At 33.1% G+C, this 13180-nt stretch overlaps 1 protein-coding gene across 12 annotated transcripts in view; it reads left to right on the plus strand.

Moving 5' to 3' along the window:
• The window catches only part of LOC121410978 (voltage-dependent L-type calcium channel subunit alpha-1D-like), a 142071-nt gene that overhangs the window by 91729 nt on the left and 37162 nt on the right, over nucleotides 1-13180 (plus strand). For all 12 annotated transcript variants that reach the window (XM_041603408.1, XM_041603411.1, XM_041603399.1 and 9 more), the window contains 12 exons: nucleotides 815-908; nucleotides 1314-1474; nucleotides 4796-5021; nucleotides 5779-5989; nucleotides 7358-7478; nucleotides 7729-7984; nucleotides 8435-8462; nucleotides 8814-8856; nucleotides 9276-9423; nucleotides 9995-10124; nucleotides 11017-11076; nucleotides 11388-11494. In XM_041603408.1, coding sequence (XP_041459342.1) covers nucleotides 815-908; nucleotides 1314-1474; nucleotides 4796-5021; nucleotides 5779-5989; nucleotides 7358-7478; nucleotides 7729-7984; nucleotides 8435-8462; nucleotides 8814-8856; nucleotides 9276-9423; nucleotides 9995-10124; nucleotides 11017-11076; nucleotides 11388-11494 — 1585 coding nt within the window. The remainder of the gene's footprint in view (nucleotides 1-814; nucleotides 909-1313; nucleotides 1475-4795; nucleotides 5022-5778; nucleotides 5990-7357; nucleotides 7479-7728; nucleotides 7985-8434; nucleotides 8463-8813; nucleotides 8857-9275; nucleotides 9424-9994; nucleotides 10125-11016; nucleotides 11077-11387; nucleotides 11495-13180) is intronic.

The following is a 13180-nucleotide window of genomic DNA, read 5'->3' on the forward strand; positions in this document are numbered from 1 at the left end:
TTAAAAATTGTTTGAAAACAAATAAATGTTGTTTGGCATTGACATTTTTTTCTTCTTATAATAAAATAATTCTACATTTCTGTTTTTTATTGTTTAGAATGGAATTATATTTTCCTTTAAAGAAGTATGGTCACATCCTCATTAAGTATTTGCCAATTTTTAAAATTTGTAGTTCTTTTGAAGAATGTTTCAAGAAAGTTTTATTGTATTATCTAGAAATTGTGACATTAATTTCACCTTAGTATTTTTAATTAATAAAAAAATACGAGCAATTCTCTGTTGCCTTAGATTTTCCATTACATCTCTTTATATCAATTTTCAAATCATTTCCATTATCATCATCATCCTCATCATCATCATCTCATCACCACCATCAACATCAACATAATAATAATAATCATCATCATCATCAATATCATCATCATTATTATCTTTACATGAATCATCCATTATCATCCATTTCATAAAAAATGGTTATCTTGCTGGTTTGCTGGCATTTCCATTCTAAAACAGAGAAAGGGGTAGAGATTGAAGACTGAATTATTTTATGTACATGTACTTTACTTGGAAAAACTATTAAACCGGTCAATAACTTTATTGTTTCATCTTATTTTAACCAAGATATTTTTTCAAATACTTGGATATCAACAGTTTCGTAAAGACTGATGATAATATATATGGATATTTTTGTAATGGATTAAATGTCTTAACTCCAGTGAAAAAGCACATTGATCCTTTGTTCCTTGTATGTCAAAATACATGACATTGGTTTTTCTTGTTGGTGATCGTTTATATAATATATTTTGACTTGCAGTTCCAAAACCCATTAGCGAATCAGATTCAGATGATAAATCAGAAGAAATGGGAAGCAGTGAAATACCTCAGCAACAATGGATGCAGAAAGAAAGGTAGACATTCTTTTAAAGTAAAGCAGTATAGAGGGATAGGGAGAGAGAGAGAGGGGGGGGGTAGGAGAGTAGGAGAGGTATGGAAAGAAAGATATAATGGAGGGAGAGTGGGGAAGAGAAAAAGAGAGGGGCAAAGAGAGAGAAAAAGAGAGGTATATATATTGTGGTTCATAAGTTAGATGATTAGACAGAGTACATGAAATTAATGTACATTACCCATTCATTCAAACATTAGAAGTATTTTTACTCAAAACGCTTCTCAAAAAAATTGACATGTTTTGTTTTGTATTCTTTCACCATTTCCCCTACAAATTTTGAGATTTTCTTACAACACATAAAAGCATAAATGTTACCGGTAATTTGAATTTCTTACTTTTTAAACAATCCCTATTTTTGCAATACAAGGCGTCAACTTAGACGATGGAATAGAAGGTGTCGTAGGTTATGTCGGCAGGCAGTAAAATCGCAAGCATTCTATTGGATCGTCATCATCATGGTCTTCTTCAATACAGTGATCCTAGCCTCGGAGCACTATAACCAGCCTTCTTGGCTCCGAGATTTCCAAGGTATGCATAATGTTTTGATATATTTATTTTATTTTACACATGTATAAGAATACAGAAAGAATGATACAAAACAATAAGAATGGGACCAGAATATAGCACAAGTGCTAATTGAGTCTTGCCCCACAAATATTACAAAATGCACATTTAAGAAGGAAAAACAAATTGTAATTGTATTATCTACTGTAGACTCACATGTTGGCAGTGTGAAATTATGAATACATAAATAAATTTTTAGAGAATTCCTAAAACTTTTTTTCCAATTTCATTTCAACTGGTACTTTATTCCAGAAATTGCTACCTATATAGAAAAGAAAGTGAAAATTGACCTCGAGTTGTTTTTAGTCTTGAAAGATTTACTTGTTAGATATTAGTAAATCATATTCAACCAGGGTAGCACCTTTGGCTGTTACATTTTTCAAGTGGGTCTTGCAAAATGTATAATAATCATTTCTTTCATAAAGAGTGCCTTAATAGGAGGCAAAAGAACACATTTCACAATATTCAGTATGACACACAGCAAGGGATCAAACTAGTCTGCAAGCACAGACTCATACTTGACACTTTAACCAATTATAATATATGTCCAGAATGAAGACTAGATGCCAAACCCTATGTGTATGTCAGCCAGCCACAGTACATATTGAATCTAGTCTCACTACTTCAGACTCTGCATCATGCACTCTGTAGATTGTGAAAACCATAGGGTCTGTGCCTGCAGACTAGGATCAAACCCAGAACATATCTGCTCTCTTTGCAGGCATTGTATCAATGAGCAACTCAATCATACCCTGCATGATAAATTTGATGATAACTTTTGTATTAACATAGTAACAGGTAGTGCTTAGCAGCCAATCAAATCAAGCTTTCCATAGTCCAGGGGTGTGAGAGTTTAGATTTTTAGCTGATTTCAGATTTTTATGTTTTGATTTTCAGCTTGATTTCAGCTTATTTTTTGCTTTCCTCTTTACAAATAGTTTGGGAGCTCTTTCTATTTCAGACGTTTTCAACACTCTTAAGCTTTTTTCAGATCTTTTTATTTGTGACCACTCACACCCTTGATAGTAATTAACATAATAGATGTTTTACCACACTCTGAGAGTATTTTTGATTTCAATGAAAAAGTCTGAAAGATAGAAAGGAACACTTTAATTTCTCAAAGATCTATTTCTCACGTCCCAGTTACTTATATTAACTGGACTCTGATGAATTGAACCATGAGATTGCTTGGCATGAAATATCTGGTTCTCACCCTAAAGGCTTTCGGATGTATGAATAGACAGTATTTGCCACAGAGGAAAACAGTAAATATTATTGAAATGTGTTGCAGTAAACTGATACTTGTAAATGTGATCATTTTCAGTTACTTAAAATGACATTGATATTAACTTTATTTGACATGTTTCACGCAATTATGAACATAATACAAAAACAATATAACATCCGAAGAAATAACATCGCATAAAAAAATCAGACATGGCAGCATTCATCTTAATTAAATAATACAGCAATTTGAAATCTAAGACAATTTAAAATATTTGGTGAAATATGAGGGAACCTGCATAAAAAAGCAAAGCTTGTTAGGTCTGCAGGATCCCAAAAATATGAAGTCTTAATTTGTAGGAGAGGATGATAAAATGGAACTAATACATAAAGAAATGCTAATGTATTACAACTGTGGGCTTTTAGAGTGTACTTTAAGAAAATGAGAGACAAAAAACGTGTTTGCACGCATTACAAATATTTGTAAAAGTTACAATACAACCTTTACAGGAAAATTATAAAAATTAATCAATGTCAATTTCAATTTATGTTTGAAAATATCTAGAGAGGTACTATTTACCACTTTATTGGGAAGACTGTTCCAAAACCTGGGTCCCTCAAATGCTATTGTTCTCTGAGCGAGTACGAGTATGTGGAAGATGATAAGAGTCATGTTGCCAAGTGGGATGCGTGTGGACTAGATTATTCATTTGAAACATAGGCGTGCATATATCAGGCAATTTATCTTTTGAAAGCTGATACATGAATATTCCAACATGAGATGAATATAAATCAGACATTTTAAGTATTTTGTTTTGAAAAATCAAGGATTTGTGTGGAATGATACCCGACTTGATTGATCACCCTAATTGCTCGTTTTTGTATTGTGAATACTTTTTCGATTAAAGTTTGATTGAAGTTTCCCAAGGCCAGCCAGTATTCCATAATTCATATGTGATGCAACAAGTGTGAAATGTAAATTTTTCAAAATTTAATCAGGAAAAAAATATTTTAGTTTATTTAGAATGCCAGTGTTTGAAGAGGATATTTTACATATATAATCAATTTTACATTTCCAAGAGAATTCATGATCAATGTAGAGTCCAAGAAATTTCGTAAAATCAATTTGTTGCACATTGACATTATTTTTAACTACATGGTCAGGCAGAGATTTCAAAGAGTTATTGAACATCATAAAATTTGTTTTTTTTTCATTGAGTGATAGCTTGTTTGCTTGAATCCAAGTTTAAACCAATTGCAATTCTCTATTCAAAATGGTAAGGAGTGAATTTGGGTAACGGTGTGACAGGTCATTAGGTGAATTATTGAAATCATTAATTTACAAAATAAAAAGCAGTGGGCCCAAAAGTGACCCTTGTGGTCCACTGCAAGAAATAGTTTTCCAAGGCCCTTCCACACACACCATAATGGGATAACTTATAAAGTAGAATTTTATGATTGACCGTGTCAAATACCTTGGAAAGGTCCAGGAATATACCAACAGTATGCAAGGAATTATCTATAGCATTTGTCACCTGATCAATAAAAGAAAGTAAAGCATGTACGGTAGAATTTTTTTTTCTAAACCAAAATTGGGAATCGCATAAAATATGACAATCAGATAGAAATTTTACTAAACAGGAATATATGGACCTTTCAAGAATTTTTGACAGGGAAGTAAGGAGAGATATTGGTCAATAATTGCCGACAATCCATCCATCACCCTTTTTAAATATTGGGACAACCGTAGCTACTTTCATGTTTTGAGGAAGCAAGCCAGTTTTCAGGGATTGGTTAAATATATAAGTCAAAGGAGTCAAAATTTCACTAGTTGTTTTTTTGACAAAACTTGTAAGTTCATCGCACCCTGGACGATCTATAAAATGGATGATAACATAAATTAGATGGATATGAGGAAAGAAGAAGAAAATAGTTGTGTTTAATCATTGTTTATATTGTATTAATGTAGCTTTTAATAAAGTTCCCACCTTTGAGAGTAGGACATACTGTGCGATATTTGTATTATCAGTAGGATATTTTTTTCATTGTTTTTCTATGCAGACTTTGGGAATTTGTGTTTTGTTGTGATATTTACGGTGGAGATGATTATCAAGATGTACAGCCTGGGTCTACAGGGCTACTTTGTATCACTCTTCAACCGGTTTGATTGTTTTGTGGTGTGTAGCAGTATCATAGAAGTGGTCTTAATCTATGCCCATATCATCCCTCCCATTGGTATCAGCGTCTTGCGCTGTGTCAGACTACTCAGGGTCTTTAAAGCAACAAGGTTAGTATAAGTACTGATAGTTAGTCCATCCAACAAAAAATAAATTGATGATAAAATTATGGTAATGGTGATAACATTATGGTAATGATGATAACATATAAATATTTGTTGTTTAGTGTGTATTATATTTTAAATACTCAGAATCTTGCTATAGGATTGGTCAAAATTCAGTTACAAGATAGAATTTAGTTTCCCTGTCAATTATCACTTGCAATGATGGAACATTTATGTATCTAATCACTTTGCCCACCACCATTATCACCATTGGTTATTTGCTTATGATCTTTGACCAAATTTTGTTGCACTGTGCAGCTGTCTTGTAAATACAAAAATATGCTTAATGAAACATATGTGTATATTCATTGTCTAAACTCAAACTTCTTTGGTGAATTTAGCTAAGGCCTTATAGTGTCTTTTTGTAGCCTTTTGAAATTCCCTTCATTCTGCAATATATTTCTTTCTGATGTGAAAAATAAATGATTTCAATTCCTTTTGACATCAGTCAAAAAGATGTACTATCACTTCCTGAGCAGTATAAGTGTATACACTCTCTTTCCTTTAATAGTAGCATTATACATCCAAATAGCAAATCAAATGAATATTTGTTCCATTGCTTTACTCTGGCAATTATTTGCTTATCAATGAATCCATAAATCATTGGTAATTCAAAAAAATAATTTTAATGTATATCTTTTTAACTCGGGCTCTGTTCTAATATTTTTATCAATTTTCTTCCAATCATTTTCTTTGAACTCAGATATTGGACAGCGCTAAGGAACTTGGTTGCATCCCTCCTCAACAGTATGCGCTCCATCGCTAGTTTGCTTCTCCTTCTATTTCTCTTCATCCTCATCTTCGCTCTCTTAGGAATGCAAGTCTTTGGAGGCCATTTTAACTTTGACAGCACGCAGCTAAAGCCTCGAAGCAACTTTGATTCCTTCTTTCAGTCTCTCTTCACAGTGTTTCAAGTAAGAAGTCAGGGGCATTGAATAATGACTGCTTTCATGGGGAGTTCGATACCATGAAGATGTTTCCCCATTGATAGGTGTTGTCCGTCACCCAGAGTAGAATCAATTTTTTAAACACTAGGTGGTTTCAAACAGCCTTGATAATAAGAATCCCTGTCAAATTATGAGAACTATTTTTAGGCTAAAAAATACCCATTAATTATTCCTGCATTCGCACCGCCCCGAAACATACCTTTCGGGATAAATTCCTGAAGTTAGGAGCATGCGCAGTATGGTCTGATAAGCTGGCAAGATGCGAGATTCAAAACCACTAGCTCAGCATCCACCCACGGTGCCTGCGCCCAACTACACGCTGGGCTAAAAGTTCCCGTAAATTGCTTTCACATTGCCAAAATACCTGCGACCTTGGAAAAATCCCTGCGAAGGCTCTCGTAATTTTGCCAAGTACCTACTATTTAGTGGGTATTTTTTTCGGGGATATTACACACATAATTTGCTTTCACATTGCCAATATTACCTGGTACTTTCTGATCGGGTAAATTTCCCAATTAGAAAATACCTGGAACTGACGAACTTGGAGGTGGTCTGAAACCACCTATTATTACGTAAAATAGGGAGTACAGCACAGTGTTCAGGGAGAGACGATATCCATGTCATGGGCTAAGTTGTGAAATTTACAGCTACCTTCTAATGATAGAGATGTATCCAAGAATTGATTGAAACAATACCATACTCATTACCTTTGTATTCTTATTAATTGATTTCATTATGAACATACAATCCTTAAAATTTGATCTAACCTGATATCAGTGTTAGATTAAACATAAATTCCAGTTTTGGTAACGATCTCAAAATTACTTTTACAGAATCTAATATAATGACCATCCAAGTGTCTGTTTGTATGAATAAAAAATATGTGCCAAAGGATTCTGAAAAAAATTGTGTAATTAAATAAGCAAAATAAGCGTGGATTCGGTCACTTCCGTCGGGTCTTTATTCCAGCAATAATAATACACTGTCCCACGTGTGCCTATCTGTGTTGGTGATGTTCAGTGTGAACATTTTTCAGCGTAGATTTCAAGATTTCACAAAGTTCAGTTTATTTAACTGTACCAGATCTAGATCCTTGATGATATACTGACAATTAAGCCTGGTTTTATGGACTTTCTCATGAAATCAGTGTTTACTGCAACTACTGGTATCAGTGTTAGATTAACCAATGCTATGACATATCTAGAGTTTCTAGTTCTTTGCAACAGTCTTCATTCTAAACACTTTCAATCAGAAAAACACCCCAAAAGAATACATAATGCACTTTTTCTCAAACAGGGCAGAGCTGATATTGTTTTCTTTTCCATTATTTTTCAGATCTTGACTGGTGAAGACTGGAATGAAGTGATGTATGATGGCATTCAGGCTTACGGTGGAGTCAAGTCAATTGGATTCCTAGCTAGTACCTATTTTATCATCCTATACATATGTGGCAACTGTATCCTTCAATAAATGATGATGATGGATGATAATGATGATGATGATGGATGATGATGATAGTGATGGTGGTGACGATGCCGATAATGATGTGATGATGTTTGAAGTATGACTTAGCTAATGTTCCCTGTCTTCATTCTGAATTTTTAATTAAGTGACTCCTTACTTTTTACAACCAAATACTGGTGGCAGCGGTGGGATGAATGTCCTTTTGTGTATGCATTCCTTGACTTTGGACTTTATCCACCTAGACATCCTTCTCAACGTGTTCTTGGCTATTGCTGTAGACAATCTTGCCGATGCAGAATCCCTCACAGCCTTGGAGAAGGAGAAAGAGGAAGAAAAGAGGAACAAGTCCATAAGAAGAGCCAACGAGTTTGATCTTTCTAAGCAGCTGCCCCCAGGTGTTGATCCTAAGGGAGTGATTCGAGGACCCAAGAGGTTACAGGAGAAGCGGAAAGCCGTTTTCAGCAAAGAAGCAGATGGTTCATTGAATCACAAAAACAAGTAAGATTCTTTCATTTCAATTTCTATGTTGAGTATAATAATGCTATAGTTGGAATGAGTCTGTGCATAAACAATTTATGTTTTAAGTGATGTATGAAACTTGGGACTCTTGGCATCCACCAACCAAAAATTTTCAGTTAGAACTCACAAAGATCATATTATGTTCATTGGATATCTAATCAGTCTGATAATATGAGGAAGCATTCTTTCTAATCAAATTTGATGAACTTAACGCTTGCAGCATATCAGGTGAAAGCTTTTTACCAAATCAATTGAATTTCTTCACTTGTGATAAAGAAATATTCTCAAAATATTCTCATGCTTGTTACTTTTTTCTAAAAAACAATGATTATTCAATTCTTAATGCATTATTCTGCATATGAAGTTATTGTTGTTGAATGTTTTATATGTTACATCAAAGTCATTCTTTGAATATTTTTCTCTTACCAGGTCACAAGATAGTGAAGAAAAAGTACACGTGAGTATATACATGTTTAGTTCAGATACTAATGTTTAATAGAAGCCAAATATTTTATCTGTACTCTATGATGCCTATCCCATAATATTCTCTTGGTACTCTTAGAAAATACTTGAACCAATGGATCAATGTTCTTCTGCAATATAATTTACATGACAATAAGAAATTATTTCATCTACCTCCTGTGCCAAGTCAAAGATTTCATCAAACAATATGCTGTTCATATATTCAACTCAAAGGGTATATACCATAGTGATAACAAATTAAGTTCCTTCAAATTTTCAAGTACTTACACTATTTATAGGCATTTTTAACTTCATGATTACTTTTTTTGTTTTTGTAATTACACAGGTGATAGATGAAGATGATGTAAAAAAGTCTCTGAAAGAACCAGGTAAAATGTATTTTACATCTGTATCTAACTGTGTGTGTGTTTAAATTATATCACTTCATGTACAGTTGATTCCCCTCCCTCCCTCTCACTCTCTCTCCTTTCCTCTCTCACCCTCTCTCTCACAGTCTGTATATCCATCAATCTATCTCTTTTGATATAATCTTTATACATAACTGCTTTAATTTTTCACACCTAAGCATATTTCTTCCAGTCATTTTTCTGTCCATCTTTCAAGTTTGCTACCATTTAAATATTATATTTTACCATTTGAATTATTGAGAAGGCATCAATTATTTATTAGTTTCTAAATACCCGAAATTCCCAAATTAAAGGGACGTACAGGAAGATCTTGGTGCTAAGTCTCTATTTTTATTGAATAATGTTAACTCTTATGTTATTTCACGATTATTCATTCTTAGATGAAGATGATGAAGAGGAAGAAGAAGAAGTAGAGACTCTAACCACAGCTTCAGCAAGACCAAGAAGGCTTTCAGAACTCAACATACCCACCAAAACAAGACCCATGCCCAAAGCAAATGCCCTTTTTGTATTCTCAAGTTCAAATAAGTAAGAAACTATTGGATGTATCTACCTTATGTACACAAGTTTATTCATTATGAAAAATGAACTGTTGAATATGAAAAAAGAATAAGTATATTTGGTACCACTGAATCCTTAAATGTGTTGAGTATTGAATTTTGCATTTTGCTTTAAAAAGCTGTCGAGATGGCTCCAGTATGTCTATGTCTTTCTGTTGAAAATCCAATTTTTAGGTGTCAAAAACATGAACTAGGACATATAATCTTCATTGAGATGTCAAGTATGGGATTAAAGAAAGTGTTATAACCAATTTAATTTTAAAATAAACGTAACAGAAGCGGTAATTCTTGTGATATAAATATTTTAAACTGAAATATAGGTTTTGAAAATAAAGAGTTTCTTACTGCCTAGTTATGTCTCCGTACATGAAAATATTATGTATGATGAAAGACAGTAACATCTTTTGCACTATGGAAGTGTAAATGATCATTGCATCCTGTCATCTGCAAATGTAAAATTTCTTTAAAAGACTCAGAATGATCTTTAGGACTCACAGTCAGGTATGATAGAGTAATCTTTTGATCTTGTTTACCTGCAGATTTCGCCGTTTTTGTTTTATGCTCGTGAATCATCCTTATTTTACCAATGTGGTACTGGTTTTAATCCTCATAAGCAGTGCCATGTTGGCAGCTGAGGATCCAGTCGATGAGAAGGGAAATTTAAATAGGGTAAGTGTAATACAAGATCTGCATGTACCCTGTTTCATAAGAGATACAACAATATGTTTAATTGATTTGATCTGTAATTCAATGGTGAGACATGTACAAAATGTTACAATTGATTGGAAATGTTTACTGTATTCAATTCAATTCAAGTAAACATTTATTTTCTTAGATTGACATCCATTTTCATATAAAATAAACCAATTAATAATATAGTAATATAACAATGATTGTAAATACAATACATAATTTATGTACATGGAAGAAGGTGTAAAAAACCCAGAAAGCAGCAGGTGCTTGTGCCGGGATACAGCTGTAACTAAACAACAAATACCAAAAGATCACCAAAGGTTACAGTCCCTATCTATCTTTCATGCACTCAAGGCATCTTTGAGAAGAACATTGAATATTTGAACTGAAAGGAAAGGATGACTTAGTTTTCTGTTCTTATTAACATTTTAACATCTAATAATCATTTATTCAGCATATTAAACTATTACTCTATACTATGAGATTGATCACAATGAGATAGATTGATTACTATGAGATTGATCACAATTGAAATGACACTTCGGCTTTGTTTTTTAGATTTTATGGTTTGTGAATTTACGTATGACATACACACAAGTTTACAAGAGTCTTTCTAATTTCATTGTAATCAATCCTCCATAGTAATTTTGATCCAGTGTCAACTAGTTATTCATTTATGCCATGTTAGAACAAAAACAGCTGCTTTGTAAAATTAAGCTTAATGTTTAATTTTATTTTAGTTGTTGGTTGATGGTTAAATAATGGTAATTAAGCTTCAAAATGTTTATAGCCATGCAACAGGTCTTCAGTGTTGGCATATGTTGTGCATTTGATGTTTTATACCATTTATTTATGTTTAAATCCACAGATCTTGAGCTATTTTGATTACGGATTTACTTCAATATTTACAATTGAAATTCTTCTTAAGGTAGGCACCATACATCATAAAATATGTTTTGGGTTTTATGCAGTTTGTATTTGTGTTGCAAAGGGAAAAAATCATTATCAATTCAAAATTTATTTAAAGTGTTCATTTTATGAGTTTCAATGTCAAAAATTGTGTTTTTTTTGTGCACAAAATTCTTCTGTGTATCAGTGATGGACTGAATATATCTCAATAAAATTGATTTTTATTCTGGTGTAATGATGGTACAATTACTAAAAAGATAAAGGGTTGATAATTGCATAATGAAAATTTCACTTAATCTATGTTTTCTTTCTTGGATACAATTTCTGAAGGTTGTTGCCTATGGACTTGTTTTCCATCGAGGTGCCTTCTGTCGTAATTCTTTCAATTTATTGGATCTGCTAGTTGTAACTGTAGCCTACATTTCAATCCTATTCAAGTAAGTATACCCCTTTATTTAATTTGTAATTATATTCAAGCTTATAAAAAATGTCTTGTAACTTTAAAAGTTTGTGATAAATTGGACACAAGTTTTTGTAAATGGTAGATATAGGCTAAAAATAATACTTGTTTTTAGATTTTTCAGATTTTCATACATGATCCCTGACCTGTAAATGACCCATATTGCATTAATATCTCATTTTCAATTAAAAGTTTATTTTAGAAAATCATCCTTTTTTGTTGATCATTGAAGAAAAAAAAATCAAGTCCACACATGGTATTTTATCATAATGCATTCAGTATTTTCATTTATTTGATGTACAATTAAACAGTAGGGGAAGGCGGGGTAAGTTGTGACAGTTTTTGCTTTTTGCATGTTAGAATTGATATGATTAATAATCTTGTCGAAATAAGTACCTTGCCTTGAAATTTAATTCTTCTGAAATATTTTCCACCTATATATAACTTTCTATCCCCACACTGAAAGTCATCGTGACCTTTGAAAAAACGATGTCAAATGGCTCAACTTGCCCCATATATGGGGTAAGTTTGAGCCACCTTCTGGGGTAAGTTGAGCCACAAAAACTATGTACAAAATGTATGGGGGATAATCAGCATGTCAGTTTTTTGTCTAAAGTCTTTTCACTTGCTAATTCTCTATAAATACTAACATCATGTAAAAGAAAAAGAGCATTCATGTAAATTTGCTCCTTTCAGCCTGCATTTCAATCGATTTTTATGGTTTGTTTGTTTTTTAAGATTCATTACCATAGGAATTACTATGGCTCAACTTGCCCCATGCTGTTTGGCTCAACTTACCCCAGTCCGAACTTAGTGCGATAATTTTGTATCCACACATTTATTATGCATCCATCATATAAAAGACTGACAAGAATGAAGATCCATACCTGGACTAACAATGTTGTTATCATGTCTTTATTATATTTAAAGACATGTGTGTTTATAAAGCACTTATCTATTTCACATTCTTTTTTTACTTTTTTGGCTGAAATTCATATTTTTCCCTCTAAAAAACTACTTTTTGTTTCAAAGTTGGAAACAATGTGGTGGGGTTAGGGGTTATGCTATGGGTCATCAATACATGACACCACCACAATGTCTGACTCATTCATTATTGGCCTGGGGCTGGTGGCTCAACTTGCCCCTATGCTCAACTTACCCCGCCTTCCCCTAATGTGGTTTAAATGCCTTGCTCTAGGGCATATATGTGTTGTGCAGGAAATCAACCCCCCCCCCCCTCAATTCTCGGATCTGGATTCAAGTGTCTTGGATACTCAGCCATGGCACCTCCACTGTTGATCATTGATTTCCAATGTCATATATTACTGGAAGGAGTGTAGATTTCACATGAAAAACATTCCCAATACACTCATTTTATGTTAATTTCATGCAGCTGAGATAACTCATTGTAGTTTTCATCCTGTTGTAAATTTCATTAAAACACCTGTTCAAGCAAAATCTCTAGTAGCAGAAAGAGTTCAAGTCATCTAACCTATATTTTCAAATTGTTTTTCTGAAAGACTGAATTTTGCAGTAAGAATTATCAGAACATGTTTATAAAGGGAACACAACAAAGTGATAAAGGCTGCAGGAATTTTTTTGTATTGGCTGTTATCATACTGTTATCATAATAGAAACCCTGGTGTAGTGGTCCACCTGCATG

The sequence above is a fragment of the Lytechinus variegatus genome, chromosome 3 (genome assembly GCF_018143015.1).
Source record: "Lytechinus variegatus isolate NC3 chromosome 3, Lvar_3.0, whole genome shotgun sequence".
Lineage (NCBI taxonomy): Eukaryota > Metazoa > Echinodermata > Echinoidea > Temnopleuroida > Toxopneustidae > Lytechinus > Lytechinus variegatus.